The 24,006-nt window shown below is 43.7% G+C and overlaps 4 protein-coding genes across 7 annotated transcripts; 3 read left to right on the top strand and 1 right to left on the bottom strand.

Annotated features, from left to right (window-relative positions):
* The first annotated feature begins 2,584 nt into the window (after window positions 1-2,584).
* Window positions 2,585-7,531, top strand: LOC117855939 (ABC transporter B family member 26, chloroplastic). Of its 2 annotated transcripts, XM_034738338.2 has the most exons (19): window positions 2,585-3,270; window positions 3,377-3,501; window positions 3,976-4,018; window positions 4,121-4,165; window positions 4,252-4,374; window positions 4,455-4,558; window positions 4,741-4,795; window positions 4,887-4,957; window positions 5,052-5,154; window positions 5,296-5,506; window positions 5,589-5,662; window positions 5,802-5,858; window positions 5,959-6,033; window positions 6,129-6,203; window positions 6,291-6,572; window positions 6,656-6,720; window positions 6,801-6,861; window positions 7,015-7,111; window positions 7,194-7,531. In XM_034738338.2, the coding sequence occupies exons 1-18, from the start codon at window positions 2,872-2,874 to the stop codon at window positions 7,093-7,095; spliced, it is 2,049 nt and encodes a 682-aa protein (XP_034594229.1). In that variant the 5' UTR covers window positions 2,585-2,871; the 3' UTR covers window positions 7,096-7,111; window positions 7,194-7,531. The 2 variants fall into 2 exon arrangements, with proteins under 2 accessions (XP_034594229.1, XP_034594228.1); XM_034738337.2 differs by having other exon boundaries at window positions 2,588-3,270; window positions 7,015-7,531.
* Window positions 7,532-7,885: 354 nt separating this feature from the next.
* Window positions 7,886-13,568, bottom strand: LOC117855938 (dolichyl-diphosphooligosaccharide--protein glycosyltransferase subunit 2). Its single transcript, XM_034738336.2, has 19 exons — window positions 13,293-13,568; window positions 12,931-13,126; window positions 12,760-12,849; window positions 12,576-12,632; window positions 12,396-12,465; window positions 12,005-12,069; window positions 11,553-11,607; window positions 11,222-11,349; window positions 11,024-11,139; window positions 10,730-10,799; window positions 10,307-10,408; window positions 10,116-10,205; window positions 9,877-10,025; window positions 9,519-9,630; window positions 9,361-9,444; window positions 8,884-8,964; window positions 8,585-8,809; window positions 8,362-8,484; window positions 7,886-8,285 (listed from the first exon to the last, which is right to left on the bottom strand). Exons 1-19 carry the CDS (start codon window positions 13,445-13,447, stop codon window positions 8,169-8,171), a joined length of 2,085 nt encoding a protein of 694 aa, XP_034594227.1. The 5' UTR covers window positions 13,448-13,568; the 3' UTR covers window positions 7,886-8,168.
* Window positions 13,569-14,629: 1,061 nt separating this feature from the next.
* On the top strand, window positions 14,630-18,990 carry LOC117855267 (DEAD-box ATP-dependent RNA helicase 30). Of its 3 annotated transcripts, XM_034737576.2 has the most exons (10): window positions 14,630-15,044; window positions 15,127-15,548; window positions 15,642-15,821; window positions 15,911-16,072; window positions 16,164-16,318; window positions 16,408-16,500; window positions 16,594-16,679; window positions 16,768-16,994; window positions 18,282-18,515; window positions 18,597-18,990. In XM_034737576.2, the coding sequence occupies exons 1-10, from the start codon at window positions 14,635-14,637 to the stop codon at window positions 18,689-18,691; spliced, it is 2,064 nt and encodes a 687-aa protein (XP_034593467.2). In that variant the 5' UTR covers window positions 14,630-14,634; the 3' UTR covers window positions 18,692-18,990. The 3 variants fall into 3 exon arrangements, 1 of the variants encoding a protein (XP_034593467.2); XR_004640479.2 differs by lacking the exon at window positions 18,597-18,990 and having other exon boundaries at window positions 16,768-17,136; window positions 18,282-18,326; XR_004640478.2 differs by lacking the exon at window positions 18,597-18,990 and having other exon boundaries at window positions 16,768-17,136; window positions 17,916-18,326.
* Window positions 18,991-19,716: 726 nt separating this feature from the next.
* LOC117855268 (uncharacterized) lies at window positions 19,717-22,341 on the top strand. Its single transcript, XM_034737577.2, has 7 exons — window positions 19,717-20,011; window positions 20,088-20,178; window positions 20,336-20,515; window positions 20,610-20,801; window positions 21,363-21,530; window positions 21,616-21,770; window positions 21,912-22,341. The coding sequence occupies exons 1-7, from the start codon at window positions 19,950-19,952 to the stop codon at window positions 22,063-22,065; spliced, it is 1,002 nt and encodes a 333-aa protein (XP_034593468.1). The 5' UTR covers window positions 19,717-19,949; the 3' UTR covers window positions 22,066-22,341.
* Window positions 22,342-24,006: the final 1,665 nt, after the last annotated feature.

The following is a 24,006-nucleotide window of genomic DNA, read 5'->3' as shown; positions in this document are numbered from 1 at the left end:
AACATATTCTGATAGCTACAATGATGCTCATATATATTTTATTATAAGCTTGCATGGACATATTGTACATCAAATACTCATGGTGCTTCTCTCCTCGTCTGATTTTAAAAAAACAAAAACAAAAAAGGCGCTCCTGTACGTGTTTGACTACACAGATGCTGCATCTATACATCAGCGCATCACATCGTAAGTCATAACCTGGTTGATTCCTGATGCATCCGAGATGCCTAGATTCTTCATCCGGACTAGACATGGACGGGGGGCCGGGCATGCATGGTCCAAAGTCCAAACTTTGTTCGTGTGGAGAGGGTGCTGCGGCGATCTATCGATCGGTCCGGTCCCGTGGCGCCAGCGGCCAGGCTGTCCGCGCCGAGGCGTCGCCATGTGCGGCGCTGGCGTGGGAGCACGACGTGATGGCGCGCTCCGTTTCGCCGGGGGCGATATGATAAACTACTAGTGCACCAGCACCAGCCGCCAGCAGCCACCCGGCGGCAGGTCGACGGAGCTCTCTCCGGCCGCCATGTGCCGCACGCTTAGCTTAGCTTAGGCGACTGACAAACGTGTGATAGCAGAAGGCCGATGGAATTCTGGCGTGTGTACATGTTTCATACTGCTTCGACCATCGATTCCCCGCCCATCAAACGACCAAATGTGGAGGGAGTACGTGGTTTGTGTGCGTTCTTTGGTTTGTTTAATTTGTTTGTTTCTCCTCTTTGTTTGAGTTGATAAAATACTATTAAATATCTAGAGGAAAGGGGTGTGTGTGTGTGTGTGTGTGTGTGTGTGTGTGTGTGTGTGTGTGTGTGTGTGTGTGTTCTTAAAGGATAAGGCAATGATGAAGTGATCTGTTGGGTGAACTCGCTCTGGAACCGGGGTGACGTGTGCTCGCGCCAACAGTATTGAGATGGATGTACACTAGCTAGAAGGGTATAGCAAGGTCCCGTACTCCCGTGAATATGAATGTAGCCATTTCATGTACACGTTAATTCTTCTTGGGAAAGTAAAAGATTATCCCTCGAGGATGACGTAGTATATCATAATCTTGATATATATACCCCGGCTCATGAATCAAAAGAGGTGTGTATACATGTAGAGATATACTCATATACTCCAAGGGTATATATACATGCAATACTAATAAGTAGGCCAATCCATGTGTATATATGGTCACATGCATTTTACCCTAGTCGTTGATTATTTCTCTCCATCTAACCTTTGATTCATCTCACCTTCTTATGTATTTCTCACTTAATCATGATTTATCTCACCGTTAATTCAAAAATAAATAGTGTTGATAGCCCATATGATCAGCACATGTGAAAAATCCATATCTAGTACAGCGTATAGTATTCTGTGTGTGTGTTTATATATTGTTTATGTGTACTGCATGTCAACCAATGGTTCCACGGCCAATTTTGAACAATCCTGGCTCTTGCCGTCTTGCGTAGAGATCGATCAAGAGATCACACGTCACTCTCAAGAGTCAATGTATATTTCAGTTTTCAGACCGAAGGTGCAGGAGAGGGTTGAATCCAGGATACCAGTATACTTTAATCCTTGTTTATTTCTCTGCGGATTATCTGGACCTTTTATTTCAAGTCCAACAGCGCTCAACAGCGCAAGGGACGAACCTTCGGTTACGAAAATTGAAAGGAATTCCATCACCCAGACGGCCAGACGCAATTGAATTCCGGTCTCCTGGCAGACTGTAGTAACGTACTTCTAGCTAGCAGCAATTCCCAACAGCGAAGCCAAGTCTCCGCGTGCGGCCGTGTACGTATGTGCGCAGCACATGCATCAGTCCACATCCATTTCACTGACTTGTAGACTCTGAGCAGTGAGCGACTGAGTGCTATACGCGAATCTTTGTTTGTTTGTATCAGATCTTTGTTTCTGACAAGCAATAACAGACTTCTCTTGGTAGCTTCTCTACTGGGAGGAGAGAAGTGGATATCTTCCCTGTCGAGATCAGCTCGAAAACTTTTGTATATTTTTTTTTTCATTTATATACATGGAAATCACCGGACAATTAATTTTATGGCTAATTTAGGTAACATAGAAATCAGTATATGCTCTCCAAGTTAGATGTTGGCTAATTCGTGCTCTGTCCATTATAGTCTTGGATGCGGTAATGATTCAATATTATCAATTGTTACTGATTTTGTGAGATATAATCCCATTTCATGGATCGTATTTAACAAGAACTTAGTAGTACTATAAGTTAGCACTACATTGCTGCTAGGCTGACATGTATACATGGGCCAAGAACAAAAAAGGAAAAGGAAAAAAAATCCACAAATTCCAAAAGAACAAAACTACTAGTCCACCAAGGCACCAACCACCAGCTATGGCGATACGGCCCATGGCCATGTTGGCTTCATCGCAACTCGCAAGCAAGGGCAGCAGCCAGCAGCAACACGAGGTTCACGAATCACGACCACAGAGCAGAAGTCCCCGTTTGCCTCCCCGCGTAACCAAAGCCAATCCAAAAACCTCACAAATTAATCACGACCATACAATTTCCAAAACCCAAAAGAAATTCCGAGAAACCACGCAGCCCTGCGCAGCGCAAACACGCACACGCTCGTGGGAAACAAACAAAAAAAAAAGCACACAAAATTCTTCAAAATACGCGGAAAAAGACAGAGAAATCGAGGAAGGAGAAAACGCCGGGACAGCCGGAGGAGGAGGAGGAGAGGCGCCCGTCGCGGTGCTAGTGGCGCGCACGGCAATCCAACCCTGCCCGACTCCGGCGAGGACGCAACCGCGGGGGTTCCCCCCTCCCTTCGCTATTTGAAGCGCGAGGTCGGCCGCGAATCGGAATCCGGATCGAGTCTCGCGCGGGAGAGGGTGGGGTTTCGAAACTGCGGAATGCCGCCTACGGCCGCGATGCTGCTGCTCAGCGCGGCCCCGGGTTCTCCGTCGCTGTCGCTGGCCCTGGCTCCGAGGCGGGCGCCGCTGCGGGCCCCGCGGCAGCGGAGGCTGGTGCTGCGGCCGGCGAGGATCCGCGCCGCCGCGGCGATCGGGGGCGAGTTCGGCGGCCTCGGCCGGCGCCGCGTGGTCGTGGGGGAGTTCATCGAGCGGCTGCGGAACGTGCTGCCGGGGGGAAGCTGGTGGCGCCTCGAGGACGGCGACGAGGCCGGGGACGGGGGCGGACGCGCCGAGGGGAGCGGTACCACCGCGCTTTCCGCGCTCAGCCGGATGTGGGGCCTCGTCGCCGCCGACCGCTGGGTCATCTACGCCGGCTTCGTGTCCCTCGTCGGCGCTGCGGTAATGCGAGCCAGCCATGGCAGTGCTGCTGCGGTTGACTTTCCCATTTGTCTAGTTTTTGGTGTCTGTTGATGAGCGTACTGATGTGCTGTGGTTGTGATTGCAGCTTGCGGAGATCGCTATACCCCATCTTCTTGCAGCGTCCATTTTCTCTGCACAGAATGGAGGAGCTGTGTTCTTCAGAAACGCCAAGCTTCTAGTTGTCCTATGTCTGATTTCCGGAGTGTTTAGGTTAGTTAACTTTTTGTTCAGATTGTGCTCACAGTGTCCATGGTATAAAATAACACACATTTTGATATACAACTGAGCCGTTTGCTCACATCTGATTGCTGATCATAGGCATTATTGTTTATAACAGTAACATGTAAATTACTGCAGATGGTGTAGTTGGTAATGTAGGATTCAGAAAGTTCCTGTCGTCAGCAATGTTTGGAGGAATACTCTGAAACATTTCTGTTTTCTATTACCATGAAGTTTTGTTAGATGTGCTATGCGATAATGAGTAGAAATTGTAAGATCATAGGAAAGATCAAACGTGAAGTTCTACAGTCACTATGGGAAATGCATATACATAAACAAGTTTGCACACATTGAAACAAAGAACTTTTCATGATACTCTGTACAGAATTGAAATTGATCATTGCATTCTGTGTGGTTTTGTGAAACAAATGAGGTTGCTTATGTAGTGGTATCCCTCATTTGCAGTGGTGTACGAAGCTGCTGTTTTGGTGTTGCAAACATGATATTGGTAAAACCATGTTAGATTCCTCATGTCCTGACAAGTTTGTTCATTCCACACATCGCTTCCATATGATCTGTCTCTAACATTCGTCATCTAAATTTTTCTTAGGTCAAACGGATGAGAGAAATGCTATTTGATTCCATTCTTTCTCAGGTAACAAAGAAAGGGGGGAAAATATGGAAGCTGTTTTTCCGCTCGACTATATCACTAGGATTTTCACTGTAATTATATTGTGCTAGGATATTTTCTTTTTCGATGAAGAAACTGTTGGTGACCTGACAAGTAGGCTTGGTTCTGACTGCCAACAAGTGTCTCGTGTTATAGGAAATGACCTTAACCTGATTTCACGCAATTTACTTCAGGTGAGAATTTTGTTTGGAGTTCTATTAAACACCGCCCAGTGTTTGAAAAGCTCACACATCATTTCCTCAATGTATTTCAGGGTGCAGGTGCATTAATTTATCTGCTAGTCTTATCTTGGCCTCTTGGGTTGTGTACTATGCTTATTTGTGCAACACTATCAACAATTATGCTAGTTCATGGACGGTACGAACTTACTACTTTGATTCTTCTAGTTATCTGTTCCTTTGCTCTAGTTCCATTTTACAACATTCTGCTGCTAGAGCGGTGCATTTTTGAAAAGGCATGCGAGAGAAATTTATTTGTTGGTTTTCATCTTTGGTGCATATGAGAGAACTCGACCCATCACATTACTACTTGATTGGTAGGTTTCAGAAAAGAGCAGCAAAATTTGCACAGGAGTTCACTGCAAGTGCCAATAATGTAAGATTTTGTAATTATACAAACATGCATTTGCTAAAGTTAAATCCACTTTCCATCGTACATATTAACCTTTTACATTAATTTAAATCAGGTTGCTCAGGAGGTGATAACTTTGGTTAGGACGGTGCGTGTGTACGGAACAGAAAAGCAGGAGTTTAAAAGGCAATTTCTATAATTCTTTTTTCTGTCTCTTAGGTTCATTCTAGGTAACACTTTGCTTGCATCATTAATATCTTGTACTTTGAATCTTCAATAGGTATGCAAAGTGGCTCGATAAGCTATATGATGTAAGCTTTCGGCAGACAGTGGCTTACGGAGGCTGGAGCCTAAGCTTGAACTATCTATACCATTCTACTCAGGTATCTCCGGTGTTCCTGTTGTTCGGCAATGATTAATATCATAGTAACTTGAAAAATATCTGGTGATGTTAAAGTCGGAGTCTGATATGGACATTGCCTTACATTACTGATGAAGTACTCCTGCAAATAAGCTTCGCGTAGGTCATCGGAGTGGTGATTGGAGGGCTAGCTATCATGTCTGGGAAGTTGACTGCTGAGCAGTTGACAAAATTCACACTTTATGCTGAATGGCTAATCTTGTCCACATGGTGGATCGGAGACAACTGGTCCTCCCTGATGCAATCTGTTGGAGCAAGTGAAAAAGTCTTCCGTTTGATGGATCTCCTGCCTAGCAAGCAGCTTAGCTCTAAAGGCAAGAAAATGTGGGCACGACTGTAAAATTATTTCTTTGTAGGTACAACTGTCCGGTAATGTAAAGCTTTTCATCATCGCAGGACTCAAGTTAGAGAAGTTAGAAGGGAGAATTCAGTATGCTGATGTATCATTTTCATATCCATCGAGACCTACGGTATGCTTACACTGAAGTTTCTTATGCCTTTTCTTTTTATGAGTGTTGTTCACGTACTGGTGCTTCTGAACTTATAACATTTAATATTGGGGAATATTTGAAGGAAAAATGGAAGATTGAATCTCTTTTTTCTCAACAGGTGCCAATTTTGGGAAGATTGAATCTGACGCTTAATCCAAATGAAGTAGTTGCAATTGTATGGACTTAAAACATGGTTTTCTTTTTTATAGAAGTTCTCACAAATCGTGCAATTTTTTATCTATTACTTACTGCGTTTGTGTGATGGACCCTTATAGGTTGGTCTTAGCGGGAGTGGGAAGAGCACTATAGTCAATTTACTACTTCGACTCTATGAGCCTACAAATGGGCAAGTAAGCTATTCCAAATTGTGGTCTCTGCTTTTCACACTAAACAATCATCCTTTGAATGTATATCTCACACTTGAAAGCCTGACGTGCTGATGCAGATATTAGTTGATGGTGTCCCACTCACTGAGCTTGATATCAGATGGTTCAGAGAAAGAATTGGTTTTGTTGGACAGGTTCAGAGTTGATCAAATCCACATACATTGTGTTGCTACCTGAAACTTATGGTGTACTAAACAACCATGTATGCTTTATATGTGCAGGAACCACGCTTATTCCGAATGGATATTAGTTCTAATATTAAATATGGTTGCCCAAGAGAAGTCAGTCATGAAGAAGTTGTGTGGGCTGCAAAGCAGGCCTATGCTCATGATTTCATAATGTCTCTACCTGATGGTTATAACACCATTGTTGATGATGCTCTTCTTAGTGGTGGTCAGAAACAACGTGTTGCTATTGCTAGGGCCCTTCTGAGGGATCCATCTATCTTACTACTTGATGAAGCCACTAGTGCACTTGATGCTGAGAGTGAACATTATGTGAAGGTGAGCATCTCATGAGGAACTTGAATATACGTTAAATTCTGCACGAAATGGCGTATTGTAATCGATTCCCTGTGTCTTACTAGAGTGTCATCACAAAAGTTAGCCGTGACTCGAAGGCTAAAAGAACTGTGGTCATCATAGCGCACAGGTACTTGACACACAAGTGTTTGCTTATTTGATTTTTGGACATGTCAGATAATTGGTGTATTGGTCTTTTTTCTTGTTTAGGCTATCTACAATCCAAACAGCTGACAGAATTATTGTGATGGAAAACGGTAATATTGTGGAGGTATGTTTTCAACTATTGCTGCGTCATAACTTCAAGTGCAAATTCATAGGGCTGTTGTGATTCGGGGGATAAATGTTCCCATGATTATTGGCAGCAACCTATAATATCATATTGTGGTTTCATAATGCCCAGTTTCTTCGTATGCCTTTGCAGGATGGTAAACACAGTGAACTTGTTGAGAAGAATGGTTTATATTCAAGATTAGCCAGGCGACAAAATGATGATTTCGAGTAGCCTGAAATCACAGAAGGTGGTTTACTCCACGCCCGTTTTTTTTTTCAGTGGAATGACAGGTAGTAAGACTCGTCTGTTGTTGGTATATTCTTTACAAGGACTGACATGGACCGGGGAGCTCGAATAAACTTGTATTCTTTCCCCCACGGACCAAAAGCGTTCTACAACTAATCAAGCTAAACCTGATGGGTTTCCCCACGAAGAGGAGCAAGATAGTAAACATCTACAGCACGGCAGTAAGGAGAGCAGGCTTCTAAGAATCCACTAGTTCGTGAAGGAATCTGCACGCTACATTTTCATCGTATACAGCATGTAACTAGAGTGTATAGGCATTTTGATCTTTGTTCCAAACTTTTTACAAGTGGAGAAAATGCTCCAATTTTGTTTCGAGCACGATGTACCTCATTTATTTCATGTAATTATAGCGTGACGTATATTTTTTTCGCGTCCTGATAATTTATAACGTAACGCATATGCTGCCCTTCGTTTAAAATTGTGCTATAGCCTGCATTTTGGGACAATTCGTGTCTATTCATCCGAATACGCTGGCTGGGCAGATTTAAGGCAAGTAGCACAATATAATCACCCGTCACTGGAAGTCCGAAAAGACGCCGTTCTCGTGCTCTTCCAATCCGTCTGCTCCACACTGCATCAAGCCAGCCAGCACTACGCAAGCATGGTATGAGAAGGGTGTGGTTTTAGGGGTAAAAACATCAGCGAAACATAGTACGACGTCTGAATCTGTACGGCACCCCAGTTCCAACCAAACGGCAAAGGTAAACACTGATGCTGCATCTGGAAGGGCGAATCTCATATTAATTCTATGATTAAACATCCAATCTATTCAGAAATCATCAGTGCATCATCATACACGAAGGTGAGGTCCTACTACATTTCTAGTATCAGGATTCTTGAAATCCAACTGAAATAAACCAAGTCTTTACTCAAAACTCGAGTCGCTCAACAAAATCTTGGGAGCAGTTAAAGAGTACCAAGCAAAGACTGAGAACCCAAGGACCTGCAATGGCCACCTCAAAAATTGATGATCCTGAAACCTCTGTTGCATTGTCCACTCATGCAGTCTTCTGTTTTGTCGACACCGAGGAGAGGTAGGATAGGGTCCTATGGCCCACAAACACAAGGAAGATGCCGAGGAAGCCTAGGTACTTCAGGGTTGTGAAAAGATCCAACTGCCCCAAAATGGAAGTCGTCAGTGCAACAGTTCACATGTGAAATAATAATGCTTATCACAAGGAATATGCAAACCTTGAGCCAGAAGAGAACATAGAGCAGCAGGACTGCTCCTATTCCAGAGTGGAAAAGCGAGGCAAATGCAGCCGGTCCTGGCAAGGATGGGAAGTTCTTCAAGTTCACTCCAAGACGCATCAGCTGCAAGAGAATGCCATCAATAGGTCACGTTAGAGCAGGCATTAACTTTGATTCAAAACAAATGTATGGACCACATGAATAGCATGACTTTTTTACCCACCCCAATCAAGAATCCGATGAAAGGCAGAAGAGTGAGACCCGTGAATGCAAGCGAGAGTTCCTTTGGTGGCCTCTTCTCTGGTGCACGGAATATGTGTGATATCTCTGCCTTTGGCCCAAATTTTGAGAATGGGTCAACAGCTTGTGCGGGAGGTTTTGGGGCTTTCTCTGGGGCCTCTGGCAGGTCCAACTCCAAGTGCCCAAGAGGTCGTAGAAACGAATTTTCCTGAGCACACAAAGAACATCAGCAATGCAAAGAAATTGGTACTACAGGAGTAGGACAATTACATGGTTACATACCATAGCAGCATCACCAACTGCAAGCTCAAGGTCATATCTTCCAGAAAGGTAGTAAAATTTCTCCACCAAACCTAGGAAGTCCTACAAGAAGCCAAAAAGGCATATAAGGAATCTCTTCACGGCACCAAGGACTTAAAAGATGCATTAAGGCAAGCAAATTATGCTGCGTATCCCACTTCATCGAACATAATCTATTTTCATAAAAAAATGCAACTGGATTATGTTTTCTAATTTAAATGTCAGTTACCAAACAGTGCAGCTTCGCATAAGCATGGTTTGATGAGTAACACAAAAATAATTGAAAACAAGTTACATTGCCTAACTTATTATCTTTCAGAGTGAAAAGCTGTGTTGCTATGTGCAACTTTTTGAGATAACTGAGTGTTTGACCTAAACTATTCGCCACATTGGTACAAGCAATAAAGTGTGATCATCCAAAACACTAACAAAGGAAATTCCAGGGGGGAGATACTCAACTAGAACAAGTTTAAACTGCCTTGCAGAACCAGGCACCACAAATAAGTGTTCAACATTGCTTTCATGCTTCAATTTCAAGAACACCTGAACACATTCATTAAACCATGTCAGGAAAAGAATAAGCATAAGTACGTCAGAATGTAACAAAGAGTGGTAACCTGGTGAGGTTTAAACGTGTGCCCAAGCGGTGTAGTTAGTTGAAAAGATAAGCGCAACTTTTGCAGATGGTTTGCAGAGAGAGACACTTTTGTATCTTTCAGAAGATCTAACCTGAAAAGCAATTTGAAAATAGAAAAAATCAGGTAAGTTGTTCCACAACAAAAATAAAATATTGAACTTCCAAATCTACCGTATAGCTTAGTTAGATAAGATGAGCCATCACAAACACTGCGTGCATAAATGATACAAAGATTACAGAAATTGCCAATTCATTTAGGACAGGTAAACTGTCTTCAAAGTTTTAGCCAACTCATTTTGAATGAAATGGCATCAACTCAAATCACTTTTAAACCTTACTTTTGAACAGACTCCATGGTCCCAGCGTCATTATCAGAAATTCCAATTTCTGCCTTGTCAACTTTGATCAGTCCTGTGATAAATACATTCTCAGTGTTTCTCCCTCCAGTAGAATAAACAGTCTCATGCTCTGGCTCCTGAAGTGAAATCTGGAATGCAGAAGGTCAGACCGTTAGAAAGAATGCCAACTACCAGCACATCAACAAGAAGCAAACTAATATAGTGAAAGTACAAAGTACCTCAAAAACTAGAGAGTATTTCCCAACATCTATTTTCAACGGAGCAATGTCCAAGTAATGAACATTGTTGTCAAGGTCAAATTGAAGTTCCTGAGACAAAAAGGACAATGATGTTAAGAAGTAGGATATGCAATACAAACACTATTATGAAAAGGAACTCGCCTAAGGTAGCCAATAATTCAGCTATGTACCTTGTTCTCACTGGTGATGACTTTAGAATCAGAACCCAACACTTGTACCAGATTCACTTTGAGTGGAGGAGCAGCAGATCTGAAAACTGTTGTGACTTCAACCTGAAAAGAATAGGCAATGAGGAAAGAGTTGGAGCTAACTAACATTTAGTTACACACAACAAACTCAAAAGCAATGAGTAGCAACAATGAGTCAAGATTGTGTACAGTTTAACTCACTGCATACTAATTCTAACTACAGGCAAATTGCTCAGTAACACCAGGAAGTGCAGAAATCGGAAAACAACATCTAATGTCAGTGGATAATGGCCCTGGGCCCCATACGTATCCTCACTGTAGATGTTTTTCTTTTACTTTACACACTCAGCTAATGTAATATAATTGCAGCTACAAATACCACATCGGATGGCATGCAACAATCACCTTAAGCTGATCTTTCGAAGTCAATGAAAATACTTTGGAAGGAAGTGACAGTATCAAAGGAATGAAGACCCTGCAAATTGCAGAAAACAGATAAGCCAAAAAAACCTTAATGTTAAGGCCAAAAAAACCTTACTGTTGAGACAAAAAAAATGATATGTTGAATCACCAACATGCAACAGGAAATTCTCTATCATAGCAAACGGAAATGGAACAAATATATGTATCACTGGCCATAGAGTGAAAAGATTAAAGATATCCATATTCCTCAAGAACAAATAAAGAAGGAAGGCTTGCCTATTGTTCTCCAGGAATGACAAAGACTCAATCTGATTAAAGCAATCCTTTGCGCTACCAGGGAGCCCTATACCAAGGAAGAACTTTGCCAATCCAAGTATTTTCTCACCAGGGATCTGTAGATTTAAGAGTAGTTACATAAGAAAGGTTCTTACACATAAATTTAGTGAACAAGTGCCGAAGATTTAAGATACTCACATTCAATTTCCCAGAGGCAACAGTTGCAAAAGAGGTAACACCACGCACTACTGAAGCAGAAGTCGTTATTGGGCCCTTGTACTCAGTAGCATCAACATGCTTCTCGTCAAAGTAGAAGGTGCCATCATCTAAGCATAGATACATGCGAAACTAAGTACACCAAGAAACCATAAAAACAAGAGAAAAGAAAAATTCCTGTGCTACTTAATGATCACATAAATCTATAATTCAGTGCCCTAGACTCATGGGGTCTTCTAGCCAACAACAAAGTCCAAAAGAGAGGCATTTGCCCACTCATTTTTATCTCTACTTCTGATGTTAGACAACATACCATAACTCTTGATAGTGTCAAACAGCTTCACGATGTCATTTTTTACCACTCCTACCTGATGGAATTAAAATCAAGACCATCAGTCAGTAAAATGTTAATACATACCAACGGATAGCGGCAAAAACAAATGCACGGCAAGAATTATATAAATCCTAAGAGTGGAATATGTGAGAACTGAGAACTATTCAGCAACAAATTCTATGAAACAACAAAGAAAAACATAGCATCCTACACAAGCTCGCACTGATGTACCTAAATATCCTGAGATCATCAAAAGTGCAAAATCACATTGTGCACAAAGAAATCAGTGTCATAAATGATGTCAAATTCGTCATATATAAGATACTGAAATAAATGGGGTCGTGTTGCATATTTGAGAAAGATAAGCTGAGGCATCAACAACATGGTGGACAAGGTCTAAATTATTAACCAAGCAAAGAGTGAATACACACCATGGATGGATCAACCTCAGCATCTGCTAGAGAAACAACACCCGCCAAAGCTTCTAGCGCGATACCTGTGACAGTACATTATTATGAAAATCAGTGGCTATGTATTATTTTTTGCAGCAGAAATCGTCCTAAAGCTGATAACAAGCTTCAGAAGGAGATGGGCTGACTTGGCATGTGCAGAATGCAGGCAAAATATTAATGCATTTTTCGTATTTTATATAAGTTGTCCTTTTTGTTGGTGGCTCATGTTGGATTTCATCTCTATCCTGTCCCAACTTGCTTTTGACTAAAAGGTTTTGTTGCTGCTGCTGCTACTGTATTGCCGATTCAGAGGTAGTAATCTATTTTATTCCAATAAATAGAGCAGGTCAACAAGAACAAGAACAATTACCAGCAGCAAATGTGCTAGATTCAGCACTGTCTGTGTCATAACGCCATCTCCCATCGCTTTGGCTAAGTGCCTGCAGGAAAAATAATAAATATCAGACAACGCTGATTTGAAGAGGAAATATATTGTACATTGCAAAAACTAAATAAGGAAAAATGAATTGCCATATTGAATTGTGGTCACCTTAATGGCGTGAAATGTGCTTTCTGCATCAGATAGAACAACATTGTGGCCTTGTTCCTGCAAAAAAATAAGGAAAAAACAACAAAAATTGATCAACTACCATACAAAATTCAGAGAAGTACATAAAAGTAATCATGAGCAACAAACAAGTATATCGATGTAAAGGGCATTAGAGGGGATTGACCTTGATGCTAAGCAGACCTCCTACAGAATAGTAGAATTCCAGCAGGGAGTTTGTGTCCTTAATCACTGCCTTAAGCCTTGCCACGACACCCTGTCAATGAACGAAACTCAAAACATCACCAAACATGACAATACGAGTAGCAACACCGAGATCTCTAAAGCTAACACTCACATCATACACGCCGGCATCAACACTGCATCCGAGCGCGCCGCTGATCCGGGCCGCGTGGAACAGATCTTTCGCAGCGGAAGAGGTGGGGGAAGCCAACTTCTCTGCGGCAAACTTGCACGCCTTCCCAGTCTCACTCTTGTACTTCTCCAACCCGAGTATCTGGAACGTCCTTACCGCCTCATACGTCCTCTCCAAACTACACGGTGCACATAAACCAAAACCAACAGGCAAACGCAAATAAGCGTGAGAATTTCAACCAGGCAGATCGATCCGCACCCAGCTCGAACGGCTACTGAGTCAGCGGGTGCCGGGTAGCTGAGATCGGGAATACGAACGCGCTCGCGAGTGGTTAGTGCACTTACTCGCCGAAGGATCCGTCGGCGGAGGGGGCGAAGAGCTCGGCAGCCGCGGATCTGTGCGCGTCGGAGACCGGGCGGACGGCGGTGGAGATGGGAGCGAAGGCTGCGGCGACGAGGAGGATGAGGAGGGCCGCCGGGGATGGGCGCCTCCCGGCCATGGCGATGGCAATTGCCGTCGCCGAGAGAGAGATGAGTAGGGTTTAGGAGACTGGGCGTGTGGGAGTGGCCAGATCTGAAGGTTGAAGGAGGGGGACGACTAGAAATATTTCGCCAGATCGGCGGGCATCGGCCTGCCCTGGGCTGCGGTCTCGAGTCTCGACGTCTGCGCTCCGTCCGGAGATGGAGAGGTGGCTGTGCTTTGAGATTAGTGGAGCTGTTCAAGATTTCAGCATGATCCCCATCAAGTAATTTTTTTCTATGCGCTCCAAATATGGCTTGGGGCCTGAGATTCGGATAAATTCTGTCGTAAAAATTTCAAAAAACACACACACTCTGGTCCTGTGATTTGTCCTCTTTTACATTTTGCTTATTGCTTAAAGAAAAAGGAATTAATTTTCACATTACTTTTCGTAGTGCCATATACAAAGATTGGTGAGACAAGTGAAATATATGCGCATTATGCTCTTACATAATGAATGGTCATATCTTGTTCACAATCTAGATAAGATGCATATTGGAGTTGATGCAAAAAACTGAAGGTGCTTGCGCGTGGCCTTAACGATGTTAATAAGATTTTTAATTGTTCAGAGATAAAATGAGCTAGCTCGTTCTTTCACTGATATAATGCTTGCTTGAAGGTGTTGAATATATTTTTGCCAGATCGAGTATGATCATTTGCATCAAACCTACTTTTATGCAGAATGTAACCACATAATAAGGTCATAAGGATGATCATAAAACTGCAGCAACGGGTATGGAGTGAAAGATTCTCATATGTAATAGAATAGCAGTAATATCTCCTCCCCCCCACCCCCACCCCAACTTCACGAATGGGATGTAAGCACTTATCCTTTTTTTTAATGGCAATGTTCAGGTTGGCACAAAAAACCTCCTGTAGTGTTGCTAAAAGAGAATGTAACCATTTTTTTTCAAAGAATAAAATCAGGAAAAAAAATTTAGGAAAAAAGGTAACTTCTCATCTACATCGACACGATTCTCACTTTCAGATCTAAGAAAGAGGGCAGAATTTCAAACAAAAATTAAGGAAAACAGTCTATTCCTCCAATAAATAATTCGAGAAACAGCTCCCAACGTTCCAAACGGGCCTTGTTTCTCGTCCGCAAGCCCCCTGTCACTATAGCCCAGTAAAGCATACCAGTAAACACGAGCCCATTGGAAGCCATTCATGGGCCAGGCAGGGGGAAATAGCTCGTGCGAGGACTACTTTTCCTCAGCTGGCCCCGTCGCCTTCGCCGACTTGCGTGAAGGACCGGGCTTCTTTCTATTGTACCGACAGACCCAGAGGGCCAGAGAGGAATCTGCCGCGTGGGTCACGACGAACGGACGAAACGACCCCGTCCGTCCGTCCCGCACGCCACCAAGGCAACCCAACAAAAAGCATACCACCGCGTCTCCGCCCGCCGCCACCAGCAGATCCATCCCCTCCCTCACCTTTGCCCTAGAGCTCGGCGGCGACCTCCCCCTCCCCGCTCGTCCCGCCAAGCTCCTCGCCCCTCCGGCCAAGCCCGCTCCCGGCGCCATGAATCCCTACGACGTCCGCTTCGTCGATCCCTCCTCGTACCACGACAGGCGCAGGTACGCCGTAGGCGAACCCTAATCTCCGATCTGATTTGAATCCTGACCCGACCCTGACCCTATCGACGTTGTTCGTTTGCAGCGACCTGGCCGTGGCTCCTGTGGTCGCTCCGCCGGTCGCCATGCCGGCGGCGAACCCTTACGCCGCCGCGTATCCGCCCGTGCCCGCGGCCTCCGCTGGCGGCGACTACCCGCGCTACGGGCAGGGCGGCAGAGGCCGTGGTGGAGGTGGCAGAGGCGGTGGAGGCGGCTATGGAGGTGGCGGTGGCTATGGTGGTGGCGGCAGAGGAGGGCGCGGCAGGGACGGGCTTGACACGCTCGCCCTGCCCAAGCCTGACTTCCGGAGCCTGATACCGTTTGAGAAGAACTTCTACGTGGAGTCTCCTTCCGTTCAGGCTATGTCGGACGCTGATGTGGCCCAGTACCGCCGTCTCCGGGATATCACCGTTGAGGGCCGGGATGTGCCCAAGCCGGTCCGATACTTCCAGGAAGCCAACTTCCCAGGTTTGCTCTAGCTCTAGTATTCCCGTCCCGTATGTTAAAACTACCATCCGATCTAACATTTTCAATATTACTGTGTTTTGATGCCTTCAACAGATTACTGCATGCAAGCAATTGCCAAGTCCGGGTTTGTCGAGCCGACACCTATTCAATCTCAAGGCTGGCCTATGGCTCTGAAGGGTAGGGACCTGATTGGTATCGCTCAAACGGGCTCAGGGAAAACATTATCTTATCTGCTACCTGGGTTAGTTCATGTTGGTGCCCAGCCTCGGCTAGGTTTGTGTTTCTATTAACTTTCTGCTTGCTTTTTTTTTTTTTGTGTTTGACTCTGTCCATTCCCTTATTCGTGACTGTAATGGCTGTAGAGCAAGGTGATGGCCCAATTGTATTAATCCTCGCCCCAACAAGAGAACTTGCTGTTCAAATACAGGAAGAATCTACGAAATTTGGATCATATTCAAGAACTAGAAGCACATGTGTCTATGGTGGTGCACCTAAGGGTCCACAAATACGTGACCTTAGAAGAGGTATCTGTATTCTGCGCACTTCCGACCCACTTGAATTCATTTAGATGAATATTATTTTTTAAAAGCTAACGCATGCTATCTGTACATTCAGGAGTTGAAATTGTCATTGCAACTCCTGGCCGGTTGATTGATTTGCTGGAAGCTGGTCACACAAACCTACGTAGAGTGACATACCTTGTGCTGGATGAGGCAGACCGGATGCTAGATATGGGTTTCGAGCCTCAAATTCGAAAAATAGTTGCACAGGTATTGTTTCCTTGAGAATGCAGAATGCTTATCTGTTATAATTGTCTAGCCAATCTCTAATCTTTGTTCCATACTTGTGCGATCTGTAGATCCGGCCAGACAGGCAAACCTTGTATTGGAGTGCCACATGGCCTAGAGAAGTTGAAGCCTTAGCTAGACAGTTTCTGCAAAATCCTTACAAGGTGCGCAATGCTTCTGCTGTAATCATTTGTTTCTGTTTTACTATATTTGTTTTGACAGACCCTGTATTAACATTGGCATACACTGCAATGTAGGTAACAATAGGATCAGCTGACCTTAAAGCTAATCATTCCATACAACAAATTGTTGAAGTTATTTCAGATCAGGAGAAGTATCCGAGGTACGCATAGAACTTAATGGTACTGAAATCTTCTATATAGTTACAAATTTATACATCTGATGAGTTGATTGTGAATTCTTTCCCACAGACTCAGTAAGCTCTTGTCTGATCTAATGGATGGGAGCCGTATCTTGATATTTTTCCAAACGAAAAAGGACTGTGATAAGATCACCAGGCAACTTAGAATGGATGGGTGGCCAGCGTTATCTATACATGGTGATAAAGCTCAGTCTGAAAGAGACTATGTTCTTGCAGAGTTTAAGAGCGGCAAGAGTCCCATAATGGCTGCCACAGATGTAGCAGCACGCGGTCTTGGTATGATGATTCATTTGAATATTAGGATTAGGTAGTAGATCCAAGTGCTCAAGGATAAGTCGGAGGGCTGTTCAGCTGTGTTTGGTTGAGTGAACTGAACTTGTGGATTGGTGGTGTATACCAAGGTGCCATCATGTCAAAGGTAGATCATCTTTTCCCATGGTTTACCTCATTTGAGAGTAAGCATTGGCAGTGTTACCCAGGCACTTCAACTTTCAGCTAACGGTAACTTTCCTTTTCTTAGTTGGCCCCAAAACACAGAAACCTGATAGATGGACCTTTAGGGAATCTTACTTTTCAATAAAATGGATAACTTGAAATAGGAATGTACAAGAGTATATGCATTTGTCAGTATATAGTTGATTTCTGAACTTGGTTTGCGTTCCTTTATCCCTGAGCATTTAGATAGTAATGTAATATGCTGCTTATTGATTTTCTTTTTGTCCTTTATTCAATTCTTCTTATTGATACCTTCATGCCATATTCTTGTTTAACCAGGGTGAACTATCCTCTGCACCTTTATGCATTTCTTTATAGAATTGGTGACAGAAATAATGTTTTGCACATGTATGGCAGGATTTTAGGCATGAAATCTGTGTGTAATAAAAACGGTATAGTAAATTCCCAAAAAAAACTTGCACAAACTTTTTAAGTTGCACTTTTGGATTTCAGTATGACATAACTATACGTTTGACTTTTCGAAAAAATAACTATACGTTTAGAACTATATGGATCTCCTTTGCTTTCCCTTAGCTATATACATGATTCTTTAGAAGCTTGTTCTGTTTTTTCGATCAAGTGCCTCATCATCGGTATCACTGCCAAATGCCAACTTGTCAAAAGATGGTTGCAAGAGTAATCAGCGATTCTTTTCAGTGGGTTCCCATAGTGACCTCTGATGCAGCACCTTAATCATTGCAGCCTATGTTGGACTGGCATGCTTGACAGATTTGTTTGGGTTATTGGATGATGTTACATTATTGAATAAATGGTTACCCAGGCATGCCAGTTTCAGTCTTCAACATTTTCTATAAAGGCTGAGAGGTTAATCACCATCAATTCCACATCCAGCAGTGATTGATGCCGGTTCAGTTTTTCAGCTCCTTCGACTTGTGTTTTAGAAACAGAAAGTGCAGCACTGTGGATTTTCTTTGTTGGTGCTTGTCTAAACCATGTACTACCTTCTATGGAGATCGACAATGTTGATGTTCCAGTGTGGTCCAGCGTGGTTTTCAGGACAACACATCAATCTTGATTAAGAACTGATAGTATTTGTTAATTTTGCAGATGTGAAGGACATAAAGTGTGTGATAAATTATGATTTTCCAACAACTCTTGAAGACTATATTCACAGGATAGGTCGAACTGGCCGTGCTGGTGCCAGTGGAACTGCATTTACATTCTTCACACATGCAAATGCGAAGTTCTCAAGGAATCTAGTCAAGATTCTGCGGGAAGCTGGCCAAGTTGTGAATCCTGCACTAGAATCTATGTCCAAATCCGCAAGTTCATCTGGAGGAGGTAGTTACCTGAACTTCAGTTTTATCTCTTCTGCTATGTTACGGACTCATCCCTGGACCCACTTGTTTGTTTTGTGTTCAGGCAATTTCCGGTCGAGGGGCAGAGGTGGGTTTGGTAACCGGGGTCATATATCTGGATCAAATAGCTTTCCTTTAGGAGGAAGAAGGCCATACTGATGGGTGCAAATGAACTATGGGACTTTCATTGTATACTTCTAAGCATTAGATGCATTCTTTGGGAGATTTCTGAGAAATTTCCCCTTCTAGGATTGACATCAAAGTCAATTTTCACTACTGGTACTGGAGCTATGAAGCATCTCATATGAATCATCAACATTTATCATACTATATGCATTCATCACATTTCTCTTTTGGAAGACTTGTTTTACCGGAGCCCCTTTTGTCTTTCAAAGTTGGTTGTGTACTTGAACTTAACTTTTCGCGGTGTTGCCGATGAAATGGAGCATGTTGAGTAATTGTACTGTGCTGGATTAAAGCGATCAATTTATTTTCCTACAAGTGCATGTTTGGCGGTTTCCCAAGTTATCAACTGTCTAAGCGAGTAAGTGACCAACTAAGCAGCTCGTTGATGTATTCTGCATTTGTACCATTCGTCGTGGTGGTGAAGAGCTTTCTTGTTATTATATTTATCTTTTTTTAATGTTTATATGATTCCATTGAGACTTATCTTGTCGTGGGATATCAACACTCTAAATGCGTCCATTCTAAGATGAACTCCCGCTATAGTAAGCAGCTGAGGGAAGCTGATATGGCTTCGATTGAATCGACAGGATTTTCTCGTTGACAGCCTCACAAAATAGAGTGAATCGCCAGGATTTTCCAGTTGCTGACAGAGTTGAACAGCTTCTTCTCAAAATAAAAACGAAAATCCTGCTTCGATTCCCGTTAACAGCCTCATAAAATAGAGTGAATCGCCAGGATTTTCCGGTTACTGACAGAATTGAACAGCTTCTCCTCAAAATAAATAAAACAAACCCTGCATGGTCAGTTCAACAGCAACATTCGCCTGCATGGGTCGGTTCAACTGCAAAAACTGAACCTGGAAGCTGGGATCCACCACATTGTCATCATCAAAAAGAAAAAAAAGGAAATACAGAGAAGAAAATAGGAAAAAGTCCAATTTCTTTGTCATAAAGCCCATAAAAATCTGTGTCAAAGAAAAGCCCGACTCCTGGAGCAGCCCAACATTGCAGCCTGCTAGGCCGCTCGGCTGCCCTACCAGACTACCAGTCACCGACTCACCGCCGCCGTCTCACCGAGTCCTCCCTCCCCCTAAACCCCAGCGCCGCCTTCGCCCCTTCGCCACCGCGCTATCGCGACGACGAGACACTGTGCCGTCCCACCCGCTCTTCCCCTGACGTAGCCGGGCCGCCGCGAGGGCCGCCTTTTTCTCCGGCAAGAGTCGCTCTCCACCATGGCGGCCGCATCTGCCGCCGCCGAAGCCAACGGCGAGAGGAAGGCAGAAATCCTCGTACGGTAAGCTCAGCAGTAGATTCCTCTCCCCGGCGTAATCAACTAGGGAAAATTTGACACGGCCGTTTGTTGCTCGCAGCGACGACGCGCCGAGGCTGCTCGCCGCCCTCAAGGAGATGAAGGACGGATTGGACCTCGTCAGGGGCAAGGTCGAGGACATCACTCGGAAGGTAATCTACCCATGTCTTCCCCTTGCAAGCTTCCCTCCCCTCTCCCAATTTCTTCAACCGACGGAATTGGGTACGATGGGAGAATGAATTCTGGTTCTCCATCCTGTTGGCTTTGTTTCAATTTTGTTTTTCCCCTTTGGTGATGGCGTGTTGGTAGGTCAAGGAGAACAAGCTGCCGACGGCCAACGGGATCGGGTACCTAGAGGCGAAGAACCACCTGCTGCTTGGTTACTGCCAGGACATCGTCTACTACCTGCTCCGTAAGGCTAAGGGGCTCTCGGTGGATGGACACCCTGTAGTGCGGAGCCTTGTCGAGATCAGGCTCTTTCTAGAGAAGGTTTGCTTGTGCCTTTGATGCTGATTGTTCATTTGCCTGCCTCAATGTAGTTGGTTAGTTAAGTGATGGCGTTCTGTTGAATTCGGTGCTGTAGATTCGTCCAATTGACAAGAAGGCAGAGTACCAAATCCAGAAGCTTACCAATGCAGCTGATGGCGCAACTGCCCGAGAAAAGGCAGGAAATACAGAGGTGAAGGGGAATGGCGAGCATTCGGATGAGGAAGACCTGCTGAAGTATAGGCCAAACCCAGATATGATGGACACAAAGTCTGCTCCTGATGGGCAGGTGATGTTTTTCACTTGCTTACTGATGACACATGAACATTACTTTGCGAAAGAAGTATCTTAATTAAATTGTTTGCAGTTTAATATTGTACTAGCCAAATATTCACATGGACGCCATGTTCCCATATTTTGCTGCTACCGTAGCATGTTCTTTTCAATATAATTGTCATTTGTCTCATTTGTAATATAATTGTCGGTTGTCATGGTAATAATGAAGCAACATACCTTTTCAAAATTTTTGATTGGCATCCCCACAGTGTTGAATTCGATTGCGATATTAAGTCTTCCAGACCCTTTAGGAATTCACTTTTAGCATGGCATTTTATGTATCTATTTTATATTCAGCATGTTTGAGATGTGTGTTTGTCGTGTTTTAGAATATGATCTGTTCATTTTATAAGTTGGGTATCAATATTATGTTTAATTCTGAATGCAAAATTTTCATTAAAGGTGTCATTTTTGTTCCCTATTTGCTGGATCGGTGATGTTCGTTTCTCAGTTAGTGTGGCATATTTGGTTTATACAGTTCCTTCTTTTCTGATGTATAACCGTTTGATTTCAGGATAATGATGGTGTTTACCATCCTCCGAAGTTTATGCCTGCTATCATGGAAGAAGAAGATAAGCGTCGGAAACAAGATTCAAGGAAAGATAAAGCAATAGCACGAATGGCAAAGGAAAATCCTTACATTAAAGAGATGATTGATGATGCTGCTGACCGGCCTGAAGAGGTTTGCTATGCATTTATTAGCAACTTGTCTTGCATGCAGTGCATGCCATCTATTTTCATGTTAAATAATCTTCTACAATTCACAGTGGAAGGAAACAGTGGGCGATGAAAGCAAGGAATTTGTGAGGTACATGCGACAGAGAGAGGAGCAAGAGAAACAGGAAGAGGAGCTGTTTACTCGTGCTCCAGTAACCAAACGTGATAAGCAGATTGAGAAGCGGATCAGGAGACAACTTCATGGGTATGTTAAATATTTCAGACTGCTGTTTCTTTCCTGTATAAATACATAATTGGCTTTGGTACGGCATCATTGACTTTGGGATTTTCAGTTTGCCTTCATAGCCACTTTACATAACCAACTGATATCTGATTCTGCCAACAGGTTGGGAGGCCTAGCCGATGGTTTTGATCTTGGAATGAACATGCTATTCGACGGAGACAAAGAAGATGATGGCGGTTCAAGCAAGTCGCATGGCAAGAGTGGAAAGCGAAAGAAGCACCTGAAAAGCAGCAGCAAGAAGAGGAAGAGGCATTAGTTTTGACACACTGATAGCCTTTTGATCTCGACTGGGTTTAGGAAGATGGCAGTTCAAGCAAGCCAAACGGCAAAAGTTGAGCAGGAGAAATACCATGGAAACAAGTAGTGAAGAGTCAGAGCTCCTCAACATTGAGACGTACTAATTCTCGAACAGAGAACTTGATCTGAGCCTATGAAACATTTTTAGTTATATCTACATGTTTAGTGGCACAATTTTGTAGCCAAAACTTCTCCGCATATGGTCAATGTAATATTGCTGCTGTTTAACACTAAACTTGCTTCGCTGCACATATTCTACAACACTTAATTTTCCACTGCATAACTCGTGTTAGTATTCTGCAGACCGCTGCACAGACCAGAACTCCACCAAGTCCATCTCATACGCCAAGTCCGTCTCGTACGCAGCACACGTCCCATTCCATTGATCACCGAACCGATCCTTTGCATTACTGAATGGGGGCAGGAAGCCGTCCATGACCTTTTCCATCACCACCTTCTCGAGTTCCTGCTGCGTGCGTATCGTGCAACAGGGGAAAAGGTACCACTCCACTCTACGAAAACTGAAAAACAATGCTTGGTTTGTTCATTCAGTGTATAAGCCATGATTTTGGCTTTGAACTGAAGAAAGACAAAAGATGCCTGTGCTTACTACTGCAACGCTAGTACTGTATGTTATGTAGGAGTATGCAGGACTCCCAGACACGACAGCTGAAATTACCTTACAGAAAATTGCACTTTGTATGGACGAAAGATTTTCCATCCAAATCTCCTGTAACATAGTCAGGAGCAACAAACTTGGACCAAGATACCTCGGGTGCTCGCATTCTTGGCTAACTTTTGGAACGAAGAAATAGAAAACAGAGGAATTGGAAAAATCGTAGGAATGTGATGAGTGTGTGGTAGCAAAACAGAGAATTGAAAAAACACAGGAATGGATAGGAAGAGATGTTTGGAACGCGAGAATTTCAATCACAACACTTTAAAAAGCCTGCTAATAAAAAAAACATTTTAGGCCATAATAATAGATTAGTTAATATTTTTTAACCCGCTGTTGAGGTGCTTTTTTGTTTAACTTCGTTTATTCGTGGCCTTATTCAGCACGTCGAGGCTTTTTTTAACAGAGCATTGTATCCTTATCTCTTATCTGTTCGTTCTCATCCATCCAGGCATTCTCATCTTGTAGGCTCGTAGCTCTCTCCCTCTCCCTCTCTCATCGCTCCCTTATCTCTCCTCTCGCCCGAGAGTACGAGAACAGCTAGCTAGGAGCCACGGCGACTCGCTGCTCCAGAAGGTGCCGCATGCTGCTGGGAGGCTACGGCGGCCTTGCTTCTCGGAAGGGGCCATCGGCGGGAGCAGGACGGCGGCACCAACGCCGGCGCCCCAGTTCCTATTCTCTTCCAGCCTCTGTTTGCGCGCGCTGCTCCCCCTCTGCCCCTCTTCATGCGCGCTTTTCTCGGCTATCAGTGGAAACTTTGGCTCCCGGTGGATTCTTTTTTTCCTGCGTTTTGCAAAGGAGATCAAACCTTTCCTCCGGAACGGGAAGGGCCGCTCCTTCGTTCCAAACGCCTGTGACGTCACGAAAACATAGGAAAGAGAATCCTTTGAAATTCCTTTGAAAATACTCCATTCCAAACAAGCCCTGAAAAGCTACCGCTCCGGTCTACGAAAACTGAAAAACAATCCACTCAAAAAAAAAACTGAAAAAACAACGCTTGGTTTGTTCGTTCAGTTTATAAGCCATGATTTTGGCTTTGAATTGAAGAAAGCCAGAAAATGCCTATGCTTACTACTGTAATACTACTGGTATGTTATGTATGCAGGACTCCCAGACAAGTCGACAGCTGAAATTACCTTACAGAAAACTGCACCTTGTATAGACGAAAGATTTTCCAGCCAAATCTCCTGTAACATTCTATCTTGTTGGATTTCTCTGCCACTT

The sequence above is a fragment of the Setaria viridis genome, chromosome 5, assembly GCF_005286985.2.
Source record: "Setaria viridis chromosome 5, Setaria_viridis_v4.0, whole genome shotgun sequence".
In the NCBI taxonomy this organism is placed as follows: Eukaryota; Viridiplantae; Streptophyta; class Magnoliopsida; order Poales; family Poaceae; genus Setaria; species Setaria viridis.
The sequence above is the reverse complement of the archived record's forward strand: the minus strand, read 5'-3'. Positions and strand labels throughout refer to the sequence as shown.